The sequence below is a fragment of the Manis javanica genome, chromosome 12 (genome assembly GCF_040802235.1).
Source record: "Manis javanica isolate MJ-LG chromosome 12, MJ_LKY, whole genome shotgun sequence".
In the NCBI taxonomy this organism is placed as follows: domain Eukaryota; kingdom Metazoa; phylum Chordata; class Mammalia; order Pholidota; family Manidae; genus Manis; species Manis javanica.
In genome coordinates, this window is record NC_133167.1 from 24152990 (window position 1) to 24175589 (window position 22600).

At 36.1% G+C, this 22600-nt stretch overlaps 1 protein-coding gene across 1 annotated transcript in view; it reads right to left on the reverse strand.

Annotated features, from left to right (window-relative positions):
• The window catches only part of CPS1 (carbamoyl-phosphate synthase 1), a 124268-nt gene that overhangs the window by 96830 nt on the left and 4838 nt on the right, over positions 1 to 22600 (reverse strand). Inside the window, exon 2 of the mRNA XM_073218157.1 lies at positions 834 to 943. Coding sequence (XP_073074258.1) covers positions 834 to 943 — 110 coding nt within the window. The remainder of the gene's footprint in view (positions 1 to 833; positions 944 to 22600) is intronic.

Genomic DNA, 22600 nt, shown 5'->3' on the forward strand with positions numbered 1-22600 from the left:
AAATTACTACCTAATCCAGCCCCTTCACTTTTTATATGTGGAAACTAGCATTGATAAAGTTTAAGTGATTCTCTTTTCTCAATATCACATAATCAATTATCATTAGAATTTAGACCAGAACTTTAGCCTCTTGGTTCTCAGGTGAACAAATATTTGTTGACAAGTTAAGAACAGCTAGAGGATTCCCATAGCAATTCTAACCTTTGTTGCTGTAGATCTATTAGATTTTTAAATACTAAGTTGGGTCTCAATTGACAAATTTTGGAAATATCAGGTCTTGGGAGATAATGCATGTGCTCTCCCACTGCTAACTTTAAGACAATAAATTAATCTGTTATTTCACTTTTCTTATTAGGGTGCAAAATTATATAAAATACTTAAGGACTTTATTAGCTCTTTATACTAGTTCCTATTAGATCTACAGAGTTGATTCTTAACTTCACTAATGGAATGGCACTAGACTTCCATCCGTCTCCCTGCTTCCACCTTAATCAGATCCATACCTGCCCTTGCAGAAGCCACTTGGTAATCTCACGTAACATGTGTCTTTGCACTTGCACCTCAAGTTTCTGGAATTAATTTTGTAATCTTTTTTTTATTCCCAGGGGAACACCACTGTCCATGTTCCTCTTTCAGCTACCTCAGGAGGGAGGAGTGCCTATGCCTTTATTTGGGGATGGCTGGTAGGCTAGGCACAGGCACGGTGCAACCGCGGGACAATATGTAGTCAGTCAGATTATGATGTGGTTTTGCCATCTCCCCATGAGCAAGATCATCCAGCTATTCCTTTACATAAGGGAAGAATAAAACCTTAAAAGAGAAGAATTACTCACCCTCCCAGGCCAGTGTTAAAAACCACTTCACCAGCAACAGAGGATGGATGGCCAAAGGAGTAACCTTTCATCTTAGTTCCATCTTCCAGGACAATGTGTGCTGTCTGTGCCTAAAGAAACATTCACGAATCTTAGCAGAATACAAAATATGAGGCACAACTGGGTGAAAAAAATCCAAAGGCACAATACACAAACTTATGAAATAAAAGCACAGTGTATTGATGGAACCTTACTGCCTAGATCTGGAGTTGCTCTCCTGTTACTTGTCAGTTTTCTTCAAATGTACGGCTTTTGTCATGGCAGGTGTTTTATTTTGTCTTGCTTGAAAGAGGAACTGAAGCATGTCAGTACCATAGCTAGTCTAAGTCTATTTGTAGACTTACTGACAATCTCGGAATACTTCAATTTAGCTGAAATGCTCTGTGTCTACCTTTTCCTCCTTAATATCCCCCAGCTTTCCTCAAGCATAGCTTTAAGGGAAGTTCATGACTTTGCAAAAACATTGTGAATTGTCCCGTACAGCTCATCATCACTCGGAGGCTTAGAGCTAGAAGGGATCTTCAAGGTCATCTATCAGATGTGTCCCACAGAGCTCTATTGCTTGACAGAGGTGTCCCAAGGGCTGTCCCCTCCACAAAGGCTTTATGGTCACACAGAAGCCAAAACTTTATCACTCTATTAATACTGACACAAAGGAAGCACTATGGAAAATCTAAATATATATCTATTTTGTTTTTTAGTAGAGTTCATTATATCCATGTCTGGTTTTCTCTTTAGACTACAAGGCATTCTGAATTTCATGACATCACCACACTGATCTTTGAAGCAGCTCCTATAAAGTTCTTGGCTGAGAAGAGGGACAATTAGAGAGCCTTATCTAAGAAGCACACATCACCAGTCCTCAAAAACACTCTAAATTCTATTGTTGAAACAATTTAGGTCTAACTCCCAATTTACGTGAGAGAAATGTATTAAACCACACTTTGGGGGGTGAAAATATAGACTCAGTACAAAACTACAGGACAAAATAAAGTGGAACATGGTTTAAAAAAATAAACTATAAAGTAAATCATCTCTGTGATAACTGAGGAAATTTAAATAATACATTGATTTTTCTTATATCTGGTATAATTTTTTGAAGATTGAAGATGATATTTGCTTATATTTTTGAGAGTTCTTATTTTTTAAAGATATACACTGAAATACGTAAGGGTAAAATTATTTGATATCTGAGATTCACCTCAAAATAATAGGTAGGAATGTGAATGAAGCAAATTTGGCCATGAGTTGAAATTGTTGAAGTAAAGGAGATCATTTGCTTTTCTCTCTACAGGGTTAAGTGCAGCCATTAAAGGCAGAAACACACTGATTGTCTATTTTCCTTCCCTTACACTTTTAGGACTGGACCCATAGTCCAGTCTAATCTTCTTGCATCCTGACATCCAATCCACTCCTAACACACACAAACACACACACACACCTTGGTATACAGCAGAAACTCTTTAAGTGATTTCTAGACCTCTGTTTCTATGTCCTTCCAGCTTTATAACATTCACTTACTTTAAAGCAGAAAAACCTCATTACTTTCTATAGTAATTCCCTCAGTAGAAATATGATACCTCTTTTGGTACAAAGTTCACACATTTTTTTTTAACATTGGACTGATTGCTCTTCAATGTAATGTAATGTTTGATTCTCTTTCCAACATGTGCCTAATATTGTTTATGTGTAAGTATGTCTACACATTACCTTATATTAGTATTTCTTACTAAAACTCATAGGTTTCAGATACTCCTCTCAACTAGTAAGCTCTTTTTCTTTTAATCAGAGATACAGTGCATGAATTTCAAGTTGTATTTCAGAGAAAGACTGAACAAAGTGCTATACTGCATATTTTATATGAATTTGTTTCTGTGAGAGTGTATGTATGTGTCCATGGGCAGTAAGCCAAAAGAACTTTGTTTTTGACTTAGTTCATCAAATAATCTTTGAAGTAAAGTTTTGCTTATGTATAGCCTTGGAACCAGCGTTCAAGATCTCAGGTTTGACATTTTAATTTTAAACAATTATGACTTATCTTCTCAGTCACTAAACTAAAAAAGCTTTTAGAACTACTCAGTACAAAGGAAACCACAATAAGTAATTAATGTTATATAAATGATAACAAGACTTTCCTGGCAGAAGTCAGCTTACCATACAAGTTCTAAATTCTGCTTCTGTATCTAGAAATTACCTTTATATGTCACTTCTTTTGATAACATGATTTTCTTATTTTATATTTTATTGTAATTTGTCAATGATTATTTATAAGTCAAGACAGAAACTGATGATTTTAGGAAGTAAGAGTGATAATGTTCAGTGTATTTCTTAAGATTATTATAAGCTAATCAAATGTCTGTGGTGATGGTTCTCAGTGGGGGTATGTTTACTGGAAAATTTCCCTAGAAACATATTTCTGACATGTTTCACTAGACAAAACCCTTTGGTCCAAGAAATGGAAATTCACTGTCAAAAAATATTTTCTACTGAAAATGTTATTTTCTGTACTTGAGGAAATCAGGTGTAACCTACATGCTTTCACAAAATGGAAGGAAGGAAACATAAATAGCATCTAAGTTTGATAGAATCTAAAATAACTGTACTTAGTTGGCAAAGCTTGGATGTGAACTGAAAATTTCAATTGTTTTCTATATACCAATTTATCTATCCTACTCTGAGCAATATCTGCCTAAAATATCACCTCTGTTTATATTTTTCTTTTACTTTTCTCTATCCTCTTCTCATTTAAGAATTGCAAAGTGTCTGACCTATGGGTTAAACACCATCTGATTATTTTAAAGAAAGGTAAAAATTAACATAAGCAAACACAACTCTTGTTAGCCTGCTCTTACAATTCTATTTGGTATTTTTCTTCTTCTCTCCATGGGACTAGTTTTCTACTTTGCTTTCAGTCTCTTAAAGAGGTATTTGAGGAGACATTTACTGTTGCCTGAAATAGTCCCTGAGATTGTGTTCAATATGTCTTTTTGTTCCTTTAATTTTATTTTTTGTTCTTTTTGGCAGTTTTTATAGATCTTCCAATCCTCTTTCCCACTACACATTATATTGTAGCAAGGCTTCTGTTTATTGTCTATAGTACTCTTTATATTCCACTTAACTACATTGGTCTCTGATGAGTTTAAAATGATGCATGACAATTGACTTATCTATGAATTGATGGAGAAACTCCGAACAAAGAGCCATTATTTGGAATCCCCTCTTCTAGCCAACAGTTCCCCAAATGCTATTTCATTCCAGTGAGTCCAAAAGAAATCACCTTGTTACCATGGTAAGATATTTTAGTAGCCTCAGTCCTAGCAGAAAGATGTTCATAGTCTAGGAATTAGACTATATCATTAAGTGATGACTTAAGTGCCTCCGCAAGAGCACTTTGGTATTTTGAATTCTGAAAGTACAAAGAAAACCTTAATGAAGAGAGGTCAGTACACTTATAAAATAAGGAAAAGTAACCAAAGGATATATAAATATGAGTTCTACAAAATAAATGACCTCTCTTATGACATGGCATAAAAATGTATATGCCATAAGTCAAGTCACAACATCACTGAGCTTCTACCATGTGACAAATCCTATGTTAGTCTCTGGAAATAACAAGGATAAGGATAAATATCACCAGTCCTCCCACTTAACAAAAGGTCTGGATATGTGTATGAAGAGTGAAAAAGAGGAAACCTTAAGAAGACTACCACTGAAGCAACCAGAAATACAAAGATAAATAAAATATTATTCTTTCCTTCAGAAGATTTGTCTTTAATAAAAGGACTCACCCCTTCTTTTCCATTTATGCTTTAAGTAAAAAAATTAAAATTTTAAGAAAGAAACTCAACAAATTTTAAACATGAAGTCCAAAATTTAAAGACTCCTCCACATCTACTCAAATGTCATCCATCTTCTTAGTGAGACCTTCCTTCACCTCCTATTTAAAATTACAGTGTGCCCTTCAGCACTTTATCTCCTTAGTCTACTCTTTCTTCACAGTAGTTATTGTCTTCTGACACATCAGCCAGTCTCTTATTTATTATCTGTATTATCCCACTAGAAAGTGAACTTCATGCGGGCAGAGTATTGGGTCTTCTTGGTTCACTGATGTGCCTCCAAGCCCAACACCAGGGCCTGGCACAGAGCAGACAATCATTTATTTTTCGTTAGATGAATAAAGAATCATAGGATGTCAATCTGAAGAAAATTACATTTAAAATACCAAAAAGCATTATTAAACATTCTGTTATTAATTTGTTCCAGGTATTAATTTAAGAATAAGTAAACACCTGTTTTGAGTTGCCTTTTCATTATGTTTAACAAATAAAGACTTTCTATAATATTTTAAGTGTAGTCTCATAATATAGAGAAATGGTGGAGAAGAGATAGGAATAACACTGAGGGAGAAAGGAGAGAAGGGAAGGAAAGGTCAGTGGATGGTTACACAAGGGTCTGCGTTTTGAGTATGCTGTTTATGAGTGTTCAAATACACATTGTGCAGATAAGACAAATATACTAATCCAAAACAAAAATTTATGTCAGTTTACTAGGCACTGCACATGAAAGAGGCTGGCAGTGCTTAAATTACATAACAGTCCCCTTCCCTATTTCACTTTGCAGGTACATGTAAAGAATCCTTCCATATTTTAGAATCTGTATTCTAAAATAGGGGATGGGAAGAGAATCCTATATTCTTCTTTTTAGTTTTAGAATAATGTGTACAAAGGAATCTTGAAGCAAAACTGTTTTACATTTCTCCTATTATTCTCATGTATTAAAAATATGATCTTGCCATGGCAAATTTAAGTGAAAGGTCGAAGTTAAATTTGAAGGGATTAAAAGTTATTTTGAGCACTGACAGCTACTTTTTAATCACCAAAATCAGTTGAACAAACACGTATTATTATTCACTTTGTTCAATTCAAAATTTGAGTCTAACTTGTGACTGCCTCTCTCTTAGTGAATCATTATAAAGCGCACAGTCAAGCAGCAAATTCTAAGGCAAGTTTAATCTAACCCCTGCTTAGCGGAACTAAGGGTTTGTTTGGCTTGTTCTCCATAGATATGAAGAACAACTGTTGTCCTTCCAAAAAATGAGATCTTACTACTTCCAAAGAGCTATACTCAGATGGGCACTTTCCTCTTCCTCTTCTCCTTGACATGGGATAAACAGTCTCAATTGTTTCCACATGTCCTTATACCTTTTCATTGTACTTTTCCTCCTCTGGGTCTTTAACTAAATATTTAACTCTTCATAGTAAAACCTTCATGTAAATTAAATTGCACATGTGACAGGATCCACTTAGTGGCTTAATTTTAACTGAGCACCCATTTTCATTGTGGTATAATTTTTTATCACTAATTAAATGCACATAAAGTCATAAGAACATTCTTCAAATCTCAAGATCATAGACAATAAAAAATTTAATTTCTAATTCATTATCTGATTTTTTATTTAAGTGCCTCAAAGTCCAAGGACTAGTTAGATGTCATTGCTACCTTTTATTTATGGTGACATGACCAGATTGACAATAAAATTCTGAAATATAGCAAAGAAGTTTCTGGTACTAGTCTTCAGCTTAGCAATTAAAAGCTGCTCTTATTAATCAAATACATGTCAATCCTTTTTATCCATTCTGTGTTTTTTATCAACACAAGAGGGAATATAAGTGAGTATGGGCTAGGAAGAGAAATCTTGACCATCTCTTCCACCTTTCGCCATTTGTGTCTCTCTTCCTTTCCCATAACCTTCCTGGTGACATACAGATTTCACTAGATTTTGGTGTTTGTTAGATTGCTTAGTTTGGGTTGGTTTTATACTCTTGATCAGTCGTGTACTAAAAGATCGATGCTGCAGGTGCCTATGGACTCTCCATCACCAAACCAAGCCTGGAAGGGCCACCAGGCAGAGTGACTCAGGTGTGCCCAAGTTCTTTCCCTCATTCCTTCCTTCTATTCTTTCCACCTATCAAATTCTACTGCTTGTAAACCCAGGCTTGATCTTCTTTGTATATTAACCCAAATAAACAATGAAGGACTAGCCCCTTCCAAAGTTAAGGTTAAACAAAACTTGGCATTTGCCATTTACTGCCCTACATTACAAACCCATGACTAATTTCTCCAATAATTTATCCAATAAAATTAAGGTAACACCAGATGGGAACACAGTATCACCCTGCACATAACACAGTGTCTAGCACATAGTAGGTGATTGGGGAAACCATTTTACACCTCTCTGAATTCATACTTTGGCCTATGAAATTGACTTTTAGGGACTTGGGAAGGCCATTTAACCCCTGTTCCGCAATGAAGCAGTAATAGGAGTGACTGGCAACTTTGGGAAATGGAACTAAGCAAGACCAGCTCAGCCCCTCGTAACTCTCTTTTCAAAGAAACCTGTTCTCTGTTGTGCATGAAGCAGGAGAGGTGAATTTGTGAGTTAATACATTTGACTCAGGGAATCCGAGTTCTAAGAAATCCATTTGGTTACAGCTAGGCCCTGTTTTCCAAACAGCTTTAACAGTAATAAAGCTGATATTCAGATCTCTATCTTTTTGAAAACTGTCTCATTTCTCAGTTGACTCTAGATACAGGTCAGCGCACTTATTTCTCAATTAACTCTAAATGTAGGAGAAGGTGTGACTGATTATCACCCCTAAAAATCCCACCAGTAGTAAAAACCTAGCAAATATTAATTGGTGAATGAATGAATGAGTGAATGAATGACTGTCAGGTAGCAAAAATGCTACGCAATTCTGCTTTTGTTTCTCTGGGACAAAACTGACTTGCAAATTGCACTTCTGCTTTGCACCAATCATATTTTAACTATCCCGCTTTGACACTGCTCACAAAGGTGAGAAGCAATGGGCAATTTACAGCTCTTTTAATTCTATGTGATTTATTTTCTGAGACGCTAGTAAGAGAATAAAGAACACCTTCCTTAATAGTATTTTCTCTTCCATATTCCACTAACTAAAGATGTAAGTGGGTAGAGCAATTCCATTTTATAAGGTCATTACATCATAATTAGGCTTTATTCACACTTTAGTAAAATTACTTTAGTCAGATAATCTACTAACTCTTTAGAGTATTGCTAAATGACTAAAAAATTCAGTAAAAGAGGAGAAGCTATAACAGCAAAAAAATAAGCACTCTCTTCCACACCCATCTTCCCCATTATTTCTTTTAATACTGTAAATATTAAATTTTTATTCATTCATTTCATAATTGATATGTTTACTTGTAACCACATTTTAAATTCTCTATTCATCTTATTTTCTAAAACATAGATTTCTAATTCAATATTTTTCTAGCAGTGTGTAGTCTTACAAATATTTTAAATCCAAAGATATTAAGTCTAATAAGATGTTAGAGTTTCACTGTCTCTTCCTTTGGCATCTTTTCCCAATATCTCTTGGGAGTTACAACTTTCAAATCACATCTGGTCCTATAGCCTAAGTAATATAGTTACTTAAATAATTATTCTAATTAAAAATAATTCCACTGTTGATGGGAATGCAAAATGGTGTAGTTACTGTGGAAAACAGTCTGGAGATTCCTCAAAAAAAAATTAAAACTGGAACTATAATATGATCCAGCAATCCTACTTGTGGATATTTATCCAAAGATTTGAAATCAGTATCTCAAAAAGATATTAGTACTCCACTGTTCTTCACAGTACTATTCACAATAACCATGATATGGACATAACCTAACTGTCCATCAGTGGAAGAATGGATAAAACAATGTGGTATGCACATGCAATGGAATATTACTCAGCCTTGAAAAGGGAAGGAATCCTGCCATATATGGCAACATGAATCAACCTTGAGGACATTGTGCTAAGGGAAATAAGCTGGTAACAGAAGGACAAATACTGCATGATTCCACTTATATGAAGTATCTAAAATAGTCAAACTCACAGAATCAGAGAGAAGAACTGTAGTTGTCAGGGTCTGGGAAAAGGGGAATATGGGGAGTTGCTAATCAATAAAATCTGAGTTGTTCAAAATGAACAAATTCTAGTGATCTTCCATGAAAAATCATCTCTGCAGTTAGCAAGACTATATTTTACAGTTAAAAATTTGTTAAGAGGGTGGATCTCATGTTAAGTGTTCCTACAGCGGTAAAATAATAAAATAGTTCCACCTCATCACATAGTACCTAGTAATTCATAATGACTATTAATAACTCATAGTCACCTATTCAGTTCTAGAATTAACCACTTTACATCAGATTTTGTCACCAGCCAAAAGAAAACCCCATTAACGCTTACTACTTCCTAATTATTTCCCCTCCCTCCAAACTCTGCCCACTTCTACCCATCCTATGCAGTGCAGTTAGGTCTATATTTCTTTAATCTTTATTGGCTGACACCAATCTTTAAATTTTCCAGTAAACATTCAAAGTTCCCTCATCTAACCTATTCTCTATATGTAATCCCTTAGACTCCTTACCTCCCTACATGTGTTCCTCTTTGCTGGTTTACCCTCTCATATCCTTCCTAGTCCTACTCATAATATGCCTTCATAGATAGAGAACTCAGCACAATTGTCCTATGTCCTCACCTGCATTCAGTGTGTCCCATGTGTGTGTTACCTTGCATTTTAACTGGTTAAGTTATTCTTCTGCCCTACTAGATTGTGGCTTCTGGAACAGAAAGCCCAATGCTACAGTCAACTTTGTATCCCCACAGAAATAGCCCACTGCTGTTCACACAGTAAAGTGGTCACTACATACTTGGTGAATGCATAGAAATATGAATCATTGTATGATGTTAGAATGTTGTTCACATGCAGACACTGTGGTGTTTCAAAACAACTCTTTGATGCCCACTGGCTACATTTTGTTTTTGTTTTTGTTTTTTACTAATTGTTACCTTTTCCTCTTGAAAGTAAAGACAGATATTCCACATAGGCAGAGTTCATGCTAACAGATGGAAGATGAAAGTACAGGATGAATTGGAACTGGGTAGCAACTATTGCCCAGCAAGTGTCCCTAGTTTCCATTTCAACAGGTGTCATAGAGCTAATGTCTCAGAAAAAGAGTCTAAAAGATGATTTCTCATCTTCATTCTTTAGGTTTTATAATGAATTGTTTATATTATTAATATGAATAATTATCATGTAACAAATCTAATACTCCAATACTGGGGAAAAGGAATAAAACTAGACTTAGTATACATAGTCCAATTGTTCTCTTTTCTTTCTTTACTTTTCACTCAAAATGATTGCCAAATTTTACTGTTTGTCAGCAGTGAATTATTTTTTTTAATTCACTGATGCAGTCTCATACATTACATTTCTATACTAAATTGCCTAATAGTTTACAATGAATAATTAGTCCATTTTTAGCCCCCTCTAAAAACACTTAAGCTGCTGAACTTTTATTGTTATTGTTGCTGAAGTTTATATATAGTGCTGGTACATACCTGGCACTCAACAAATATTTATATAATTACTCGTGAGAATAGTAACTAAAGAAAACATAAATACTTCAATTTTTCTCTAGTTTGAGTCCATATGTTAAAGTATTTCCTATTTTGTTTTGCTTTAATTCTGGAATAATCCTTCTATTTGCAAAAATTAAGTATCAACATTTCTTAAGCATGCCTTATGGAAGTAGATTAACTTGTCACTGTCCTCTTTCTACCCTCTGGCATTGCTTTAATCAGATCCTATTAAACCATAAACCAGATTGTCTATATAGTTATCTATGCTTATTAAAGTCTACATGCAGTTGCACAAATAAATTGTGTATACAGATTTGAACAGTAAGTTTCTACTGTTCTGGAAAAGGTGTCTTAATTCAAATAGAATTATGAAGCTTTGTTGGAACAATACGATTTGGGGAGCACATTGCCCTCACTGAGAACTCCACCCGGATCACCTCCTTAAGACATCATTAATAATAGTTAACATGAATGTGCAAGGAACTATTTCTAAAACTATCAATGGATTTCTCATCTAATCCTCATAAAAAAACAATGAGGTGGGTAATTTTTAAGATCTCCATTTTACAGTTGAGCTAACTGAGGCTTAGAGATGTCAAGGTCATTCCACTTGTAAATGGTGGAGCAGTGGTTTCTGACCCTGATCGGTGTGCCTTGGAATCCACAATCCACCACAACTGTATCATTTTCCTTCTCGTGGAGTCAACTTGTAGAAAATTTCAGCCTAAATTGAGTTACATATTACCCCTTTTTATTTTTCTAAGTTTATTTCTATTACTGATGTATAATTTTTAAAAATGGAAATAAAAAACAATTCAGTTCAATTATTGAACCCTACTTGAATTTATTTATAAGAACTTTAATTCAAAACTGCCATGGGTAAGCTGCGAAATAACGAAATACCCAAGTCAACCAAGAATTACCTCTCTGTAAGTCTGTAAATTCTCCAAGTGAAAACACAAGGGCCTGGAATCAATGTGAAAAGTTCTCAAAACCTGCTGGTTTTCCTCAGATTCCAGGCTCTTGTGTTTTCAAGCTCTCAAGACTGTTGGGCCCACACATGCTGTAGATAGGAAGACCCACCTCTCAGTCCCCTACCAGAAAGAATCTGCAGCCCTGCTGCAGGGAGTGAGACCAACAGACTCACCAGCTGTCAATCACGTCAGGGTCTACCTCAGCCACAGAGAGCTGCCTTGCCACATGCCCTCCCTGGAGTGTCCCTTGCCCACACTAGTGACAGGACCAGGAAGGAACATAAAGGCCCAGGCCCAAGGCAGGGAATTCTGATGGGCAAGCGCTTTCTATCAGGTTGGCCTAGGCTTTGTCAAACCTGCATCCGTTTCCCTCTTCTCTGCCCATCCTGTTTCCTAAACCTTCCCTCCGCAGAAGCTGATCTATATTAAGTGTCTGGCTCCCTAAACACTATCTCAGTGTCCACTTTTAGAGAACCTATGAAGGACACTTAAGCTAAATGAGTCTGGATAAGAATCCATAAGGCTTTAGCAAGTCCCAAGAAATGAAGTTCTGCTATTTATGGAGGTTCTTATTGAGAAATTAAATGCATGTAGAACACTGCAGGACACCTGAATGGTTTCCTTTCTTCATGGATCCCCGAAAAGGGAGAATTAGTCCAGACTTTGTGAACTTGACAGAGCACCTAAAGGTCAAACAAGATCAAAGCTGATGCCCCCTAGTTGTTAAGTATTCAGCAGTGGACATTCACTTTTGGGGGGGCCACTAAGCAGAAGTTCATCATACAACTGCCTAAAATAAAATTCACACATACACACACATAGATGTCTACTATACTTTCTAAAAATCTCTATTGTGACCTTGAACCAATGTTTAAATTGTATCTGCAATTAATAACATTATCTCCACCTCTTCAAAATTAAGTTTCTCCCACCCATGTAATTATGTCTACAAAACATACAAAGAAGACACTACCCCTCCTAAAAAAATAGGCCAAGAGTTTGTAACCAATATGGATAACAAGGAAAATGGGTATAAACAACCAGTTTATACAAATAAGTTTGATTCTTTTTAGCCTAGACCATACAGATATTGTGGATCTGGAAGCCAGGAAATTATAAAATACATAATTATAATTGTGTTTCCAGATTTAGAGGGTTAAAGACTGTAACCTCCATGTCCTAGTAATACTAAATACTACTTTGTCTGCAAATTTATAGGAGGAACATCCATAGGACTGTAGTTTTTCCACACAATATTTAAGTGGACTAAAATGGAATTTTCCTGTGTATATGTTATTACCATTTTTTATCTTTCATATTAAAATTTTATTTTTCCCTAAATTAAACTAAACTAGTACATTAATTTCTATATGATCACTATTCTTATATTACTTTTAAAATGGACATTTTAATAAACTGAACTATCTTTGGATGTTGTACTTTTAATATTTGTAAAAACTGGATCATCTTTCATAATTAATCATTTTTTATGAAAATACATTTTTATGAGGGGGGGTTGTATATAAGTAGAAATTCCAATAAATTCTCTATTTATTTGTTGGTTTATCTGATCTGGATATTGATACTGTTGTTTCTACCAAATCATAAAGTGTCTTATATTTTTAAAATCTCAAAAATGTCATGAAAGCAGATGTGACATTTTTCCTAACCATTGCATCTTTTTAGGGCTTTTAATATTTTTCCTTACAATTAAAATTCATTATAAACCTACAGTTATGGATATATTTTCATCTCTTAGTGAGATGATTGATTAGCTTTATGGCAAATAAATTACCAGAATTTCATATTCCAAACTCTGTTTGAAGTCAAGTTTAAGAGGATAGGTGTTTCAAAGCATTTTCCACAAGAACAGCACAACCATCACTAATGGGAGTTACACAGCTAAATTCTCCTTCAAAAAGCTTTGAAAATGTATCCTTTGTTCTATGCTCAACTGATTTAGAGAGCTTAGGCTAAGGAAATAACAGCCAAAATTTAGACATTATTTATAATTTAACCTATGAAAGTTTTGAAATATCCTGATGCTTATTATCATTATTAGTCTTTTGCTTTACATTCAGTATTATGCCATCAAAAATCATACACTTGTTGTTCATTTATTGTTCTACATCCCAGTATCATTCTGGGCTAACTTTGAGAATACTGATTCTTCACTTTCAACTAGTTCTCTTTGGATCTTTTAATTCAAGGCACTGGAAACAAGTCACAATGAGACTTTTCTTGCAGTCTAAAATTGCTTATGATGAACACCTGTCACATTAGAATTTTGCATATGCAACGTTTATAGGACTATATGAGAAAGACACAAATTGAAAATTGGAAGACAGCATGTTTTGTTACAGTGCATGACAATATTTGGTTGAGGAAATACATCAACTATGAACAGTTTTGCCCTAAAATATACTATTTATAAAATTTCTAATGCCATATAAAGAATCCTTACTGATTCTTTGATTTAAATAATCTGTTCTCAAAAATGAAACCAAAAAAAGAAAAAGCTCTAATTTATACTGAGATAAAATGCAATATGTAAGTGGGTTTATTTCTTTTGAGTAAGAAATAAAATGACAGCAGGAAAAACAATTTAGAGCATTCTGAAGCCAGGTTCAAAAACAGCTATGGGGAGCGGAGCCAGGATGGCGGCATGAGTAGAGCAGTGGAAATCTCCCAAAAACACATAGATCTATGAAAATATAACAAAGAAAAATCTTCCTAAAATAGAGACCAGAGGACACAGGACAACATCCAGATCACATCCACACCTGCATGAACCCAGCGCCTTGCGAAGGGGGAAAGGAAGGCCATAAACCAACAAGAAGGGAAGCTCTTCCAGCGGTCACTCGTACCAGCTCTGCAAACTATCTCTATCACCATGAAAAGGCAAAACTACAGGCAGACAAAGATCACAGAGACAACACCTGAGAAGGAGACAGACCTAACCAGTCTTCCTGAAAAAGAATTCAAAATAAAAATCATGAATATGCTGACAGAGATGCAGAGAAAAATGCAAGAGCAATAGGATGAGATGCAGAGAAAAATGCAAGAGCAATGGGATGAAGTCCAGAGGGAGATCACAGATGTCAGGAAGGAGATCACAGAAGTGAAACAATCCCTGGAAGGATTTATAAGCAGAATGGATAAGATGCAAGAGGCCATTGAAGGAATAGAAGCCAGAGAACAGGAACGTATAGAAGCTGACATAGAGAGAGATAAAAGGATCTCCAGGAATGAAACAACACTAAGAGAACTATGTGACCAATCCAAAGGGAATAATATTCGTATTATAGGGGTACCAGAAGAAGAAGAAAGAGGAAAAGGGATAGAAAGTCTCTTTGAAGAAATAATTGCTGAAAACTTCCCCAAACTGGGGGAGGAAATAATCGAACAGACCATGGAATTACACAGAACCCCCAACAGAAAGGATCCAAGGAGGACAACACCAAGACACATAGTAATTAAAATGGCAAGGATCAAGGACAAGGAAAGAATTTTAAAGGCAGCTAGAGAGAAAAAGGTCACCTATAAAGTAAAACCCATCAGGCTAACACCAGACTTCTCGACAGAAACCCTACAGGCCAGAAGAGAATGGCATGATATATTTAATGCAATGAAACAGAAGGACCTTGAACCAAGGATACTGTATCCAGCACGACTATCATTTAAATATGATGGCGGGATTAAACAATTCCCAGACAAGCAAAAGCTGAGGGAATTTGCTTCCCACAAACCACCTCTACAGGACATCATACAGGGACTGCTATAGATGGGAGCACTCCTAAAAAGAGCACAGAACAAAACACACAACATATGAAGAATGGAGGAGGAGGAATAAGAAGGGAGAGAAGAAAAGAATCTCCAGACAGTGTATATAACAGCTCAATAAGCAAGCTAAGTTAGGCAGTCAGATACTAAAGAAGCTAACCTTGAACCTTTGGTAACCACGAATCTAAAGCCTGCAATGGCAATAAGTACATATCTCTCAATAGTCACCCTAAACGTAAATGGACTTAATGCACCAATCAAAAGACATAGAGTAATAGAATGGATAAAAAAGCAAGATCCATCTATATGCTGCTTACAAGAAACTCACCTTAAACCCAAAGACAAGCACAGACTAAAAGTCAAGGGATGGAAAAACATATTTCAGGCAAACAACAGTGAGAAGAAAGCAAGGGTTGCAGTACTAATATCAGACAAAATAGACTTCAAAACAAAGAAAGTAACAAGAGATAAAGAAGGAACTACATAATGATAAAGGGCTCAGTCCAACAAGAGGATATAACTGTTCTAAATATATATGCACCCAATACAGGAGCACCAGTATATGTGAAACAAATACTAACAGAACTAAAGAGGGAAATACACTGTAATGCATTCATTTTAGGAGACTTCAACACACCACTCACCCCAAAGGATAGATCCACCGGGCAGAAAATAAGTAAGGACACATAGGCACTGAACAACACACTAGAACAGATGGACCTAATAGACATCTATAGAACTCTACATCCAAAAGCAACAGGATATACATTCTTCTCAAGTGCACAAGGAACATTCTCCAGAATAGACCACATACTAGCTCACAAAAAGAGCCTCAGTAAATTCCAAAATATTGAAATTCTACCAGCCAATTTTTCAGACCACAAAGGTATAAAACTAGAAATAAATTCTACAAAGAAAACAAAAAGGCTCACAAACACATGGAGGCTTAACAACATGCTACTAAATAATCAATGGATCAATGAACAAATCAAAATAGAGATCAAGGAATATATAGAAACAAATGACAACAACAACACAAAGCCCCAACTTCTGTGGGACGCAGAGAAAGCAGTCTTAAGAGGAAAGTATATAGCAATCCAGGCACACTTGAAGAAGGAAGAACAATCCCAAATGAATAGTCTAACATCACAATTATTAAAACTGGAAAAAGAAGAACAAATGAGGCCTAAAGTCAGCAGAAGGAGGGACATAATAAAGATCAGAGAAGAAATAAACAAAATTGAGAAGAATAAAACAATAGCAAAAATCAACGAAATCAAGAGCTGGTTCTTTGAGAAAATAAACAAAATAGATAAGCCTCTAGCCAAACTTATTAAGAGAAAAAGAGAATCAACACAAATCAACAGAATCAGAAATGAGAATGGAAAAATCACAACAGACTCCACAGAAATACAAAGAATTATTAAAGACTACTATGAAAACCTATATGCCAACAAGCTGGAAAACCTAGAAGAAATGGACAACTTCCTAGAAAAATACAACCTCCCAAGACTGACCAAGGAAGAAACACAAAAGTTAAACAAACCAATTACGAGCAAAGAAATTGAAACGGTAATCAAAAAACTACCCAAGAACAAAACCCCGGGGCCGGACGGATTTACCTCAGAATTTTATCAGACACACAGAGAAGACATAATACCCATTCTCTTTAAAGTGTTCCAAAGAATAGAACAAGAGGGAATACTCCCAAACTCATTCTATGAAGCCAACATCACCCTAATACCAAAACCAGGCAAAGACCCCACCAAAAAAGAAAATTACAGACCAATATCCCTGATGAATGTAGATGCAAAAATACTCAATAAAATATTAGCAAACAGAATTCAACAGTATATCAAAAGGATCATACACCATGACCAAGTGGGATTCATACCAGGGATGCAAGGATGGTACAACATTCGAAAATCCATCAACATCATCCACCACATCAACGAAAAGAAAGACAAAAACCACATGATCATCTCCATAGATGCTGAAAAAGCATTTGACAAAATTCAACATCCATTCATGATAAAAACTCTCAGCAAAATGGGAATAGAGGGCAAGTACCTCAACATAATAAAGGCCATATATGATAAACCCACAGCCAGCATTATACTGAACAGCGAGAAGCTGAAAGCATTTCCTCTGAGATCGGGAACCAGACAGGGATGTCAACTCTCCCCACTGTTATTTAACATAGTACTGGAGGTCATAGCCACGGCAATCAGACAAAACAAAGAAATACAAGGAATCCAGATTGGTAAAGAAGAAGTTAAACTGTCACTATTTGCAGATGATATGATACTGTACATAAAAAACCCTAAAGACTCCACTCCAAAACTACTAGAACTGATATCGGAATACAGCAAAGTTGCAGGATACAAAATTAACACACAGAAATCTGTAGCTTTCCTATACACTAACAATGAACCAATAGAAAGAGAAATCAGGAAAACAATTCCATTCACCATTGCATCAAAAAGAATAAAATACCTAGGAATAAACCTAACCAAAGAAGTGAAAGACTTATACTCTGAAAACTACAAGTCACTCTTAAGAGAAATTAAAGGGGACACTAATAAATGGAAACTCATCCCATGCTCATGGCTAGGAAGAATTAATATCGTCAAAATGGCCATCCTGCCCAAAGCAATATACAGATTTGATACAATCCCTCTCAAATTACCAGCAACATTCTTCAATGAATTGGAACAAATAATTCAAAAATTCATATGGAAACACCAAAGACCCCGAATAGCCAAAGCAATCCTGAGAAAGAAGAAAAAAGTAGGGGGGATCTCACTCCCCAACTTCAAGCTCTACTACAAAGCCATAGTAATCAAGACAATTTGGTACTGGCACAAGAACAGAGCCACAGACCAGTGGAACAGATTAGAGACTCCAGAAATTAACCCAAACATATATGGTCAATTAATATTTGATAAAGGAGCCATGGACATACAATGGCAAAATGACAGTCTCTTCAACAGATGGTGCTGGCAAAACTGGACAGCTGCATGTAGGAGAATGAAACTGGACCATTGTCTAACCCCATATACAGAGGTAAACTCAAAATGGATCAAAGACCTGAATGTAAGTCATGAAACCATTAAACTCTTGGAAAAAAACATAGGCAAAAACCTCTTAGACATAAACATGAGTGACCTCTTCTTGAACATATCTCCCCGGGCAAGGAAAACAACAGCAAAAATGAGCAAGTGGGACTACATTAAGCTGAAAAGCTTCTGTACAGCGAAAGACACCATCAATAGAACAAAAAGGAACCCTACAGTATGAGAGAATATATTTGAAAATGACAGATCCGGTAAAGGCTTGACGTCCAGAATATATAAAGAGCTCACACGCCTCAACAAACAAAAAACAAATAACCCAATTAAAAAATGGGCAGAGGAACTGAACAGACAGTTCTCTAAAAAAGAAATACAGATGGCCAACAGACACATGGAAACATGCTCCACATCGCTAATTATCAGAGAAATGCAAATCAAAACTACAATGAGGTATCACCTCACACCAGTAAGGATAGCTGCCATCCAAAAGACAAACAACAACAAATGTTGGCGAGGCTGTGGAGAAAGGGGAACCCTCCTCCACTGCTGGTGGGAATGTAAATTAGTTCAACCATTGTGGAAAGCAGTATGGAGGTGCATCAAAATGCTCAAAACAGACCTACCATTTGACCCAGGAATTCCACTCCTAGGAATTTACCCTAAGAACGCAGCAATCAAGTTTGAGAAAGACAGATGCACCCCTATGTTTATCGCAGCACTCTTTACAATAGCCAAGAATTGGAAGCAACCTAAATGTCCATCGATAGATGAATGGATAAAGAAGATGTGGTACATATACACAATGGAATACTACTCAGCCATGAGAAGTAGAAAAATCCAACCATTTGCAGCAACATGGATGGAGCTGGAGAGTATTATGCTCAGTGAAATAAGCCAAGCGGAGAAAGAGAAATACCAAATGATTTCACTCATTTGAGGAGTATAAGAACAAAGGAAAAACTGAAGGAACAAAACAGCAGCGGAATTACAGAACCCAAAAATGGACTAACAGAAGATCAAGGCCTAGCTTGGATACCCAGAAAATGAACTAAGATACAATATGAGGAGGAGCTTCAGCATCAGCACTCTCTGGAGGACTTGTGCCGGGGGATGATCATCAAAAAGCCTCCACAGGGATCTGGGCGATGCTGCGGTTGTGGCTGCATCCACCCCACCGTTTCCTGGACTTGCCATAGGAATGAGGAAGGAGATGTCTAGGCTGGCATGTGCATACAGTGAGACAACAAATTTGACCGGATCTGTACTGTTGGAACTCAACCAGGAGTTGGGAGGGGTGCAAGTTGTAGCACTCCAAAATCTTACAACTATAGACTATCTACAGTTAAAAGAACATATGGGATGTGAACAGATCCCAGAAATGGGCTGCTTTAATTTGTCTGATTTCTCTCAGACTGTTCAAGGACAGTTGGACAATATCCATCATATCATAGACAAATTTTCACAAATGCCTAGGGTGCCTAAATGGTTTTCTCGGCTTCACTGGAGATGGATGGTAATTATAGATTTGCTTTGTTTATGTCACCGTATTCCTATTATGTTAATATGTGAGCGCAAATTAGTTGGTAGTTTAAAACCTATACATGCTTAAGGTACTCTACAAGAAGATATGTCAAAGAAATAATCAATCTTCCTATGTTTTCTTCCATATGGTACATCTGTAGCTTTTCTTCTTTCTTCCTAATTACAACCCTTAAATAGAATTCGTGCCTCATATCGAATTTACCGAGTATCATAATTCCTCCAGGTGGTAAAGATACCTTGAGACAAGTGCTGGGCATAGAAGCCACAGGGCATAAATCTGCAAAGAAGTAAAAAGCTAACCTTTCCAAACAATATGGCTTCTCTCTCACTTACCAACTTTACATTTCCCTGTATGGCCCCGGAAGATGACTGGTTAGCCAGAGACGGGTAAGATTCCTCAAGGGAGGAACAACCTAAGACAGGCACAGTCGCAGGGGGGCCATCAGGTGAGAAATTGGGGATCAACAGAGGTGAGGCTCAGAACCTCACCCCCCCTGCTTTGAGAGAAATCTTCTGCATCTGTGGATGTTTTGTTGCCCTTGTCTAGCCTGGATTAATACTTAGTCCATAGGCACACACCTGATCATCTACATTTGCCCTCTTACAGCACTAAACTATGCTTTCTACCTTTATCTTGCATCTACCTACCACTTCAGCATTTTATTAAAAATAAAAATAATAATAATAATAAAGGGAGAAATGTGGGATCAACATATAAATCAAGTATAAAAATCAAACGAATATTCATATTTGACCTGATTGTTTATAGTTCATAATGCATGATCAAAACCGAAAGTTTCTGTGATGAATGCCCTTGTACTGTTCACCATGTAAGAATTTATTCACTATGTAAGAATTCGTTCACCATGTAAGAACTTGTTCGTTATGCTTCAGAAGATTGGAGACTCACGAGAATTAGGCTTGAGATGGATTAATGATTGTACATTGAGCATTGACCCCCCTATACAGAATTTTATTGTTGTTAACAACCATTTGATCAATAAATGAGAGATGCCCTCTCAAAAAAAAAAAAAACAGCCATGGCTTCAGAGATAGAAGCACAGTAACAAAACACCAAGTTAAAAAGATCCATGTAGTGTTTGGGCCCAGTTAAAATTCTAATCAGATTGGCCACATTGCATATTTCACTTGGTGCACAAAAGCAGACATTCTTGTGTCCTTGTATTAAGTCCAGCACTTACACATCTGTGAAAGAGGAAGAACAGCATTGTTTCTTCCTGGAGTGTGAGAATTCACCAGTAAAATATTCTGGGATGTAAAGCCTCCAGCTAATTTAACAGTAAGTTCCATAAAAGATTTGACTATAAAACATTACAGCTGCAATAATCCCCTTAAGCTAGTAGTGGAAATGACAGTGATTTACTCTGGGAATCTGTATTACTGTTAAATCATTTATCTGTGTAAATTATCTGCATGTCAGAAAAACTGGAAGCCCCATGTGTTTATTTCCATTTTCACCAAGGCCTAAGACTATATAACATATTTGATTTCTGGCTTACCTGTTGTTTCTTAGCTATTAGTTCATATCAGTACTCATCCTTTCATGAAATAAATCAATCTGACCAAGCTTTGAAAAGTAGGAAGCTTAAAGCCAGAATTTTTTTTAGTTTACTATTGCATAGATAATATAGTAAAAGTTAAAATCTTAAAGTGTTCTTCTTGGTAAATAAATCTTGTTCTTCATTCTTGGAGTTATACTATCAAGATATGGGTACTTTTAAAATTCAGAATTACAACACAATTTCTATGTCTAGAATATTTAATGAGACTTCTCTGCCATTACAGTGCCTAACACTTCAGGATTTCAAAGTACTATAACAGCAGTAATCAATTAAGCCTTACAACATGCCAAGTTAATAGCCTTACAACATCCTAAGTTAATAATAAGTTATCTGCCTTTGGTTAAACATAAGACAATCTGGGGGGAGGGAGGGCAATCACAAGGTGAATTTACTTGAAGATTTCTATATTCTGGACATTTATAAACAAAAATGAGTCAGATTCATAAGTAATTTTACTCTACTTATGTTTCTCATTATAAATAAAATAGAGCATTTAGAAAAATTCCATTACAAATTAAGTTCATAAAGTGTAGGTTTATTAATAAGCACTTAATGAGCATCTGCTATGTGGTAAATTGTTCTGAATCTAGGAGGGATTTCTAATATCCTAAGCTAATTTTTACTTACATTTACATTTAGCCTTACATTATATAAAAAACTTACTCAGTAAACTTACTGATACAGCAACCCTATTGCTTCATTTGCAAGAACTTGACATGAGCCAATATTCTGCCTATGAAACTTAAAAATTCAATACATGACATTTATTAAGTTGGAAAAAAAAAATAGAAGAGAAGAGCCTTGCAAATATTTTCATGAGGTGAAACTCATTTAAACCAGATGAAAAAAATCAAGTGTAAGCCAGAGATCATGAGCACTGAGCGGTCCAAGACCAAGCTTGACCGTGGCCCATGTAGCTTTCTTCAATCAACCCTCGGTCACTGTAAAGACCCAGGAAATACTGGTCACATCAAGGAATGCTCAGTCTCACATATCAAACTCCTGAAGCCTTGACATGAGCTCTGGCATGCCCATTACTTAAGAGACAGTGAAAACTCTACTACACCCAAACCTTTGGTGCAAGTTGGAAATATGAAGAATGTCTCATAAACATGTGAGAGTAGAGGAATGTTTTCTATTTCCACAGCAGTAGAACCTAAATTCACTTCTGTGCCATCAGTAAGTCTAGCTAAGTGAGGTCAAACAGAAATTCGAGGAACCATCAGTGGGAGAGGAAAGCTGGAGGCCCAGACTACTACCACCAGTTCCTCAGGCATTTCCACAGCCAGAATTCTTCGCTACATCCCCAGGCTGGGACCAG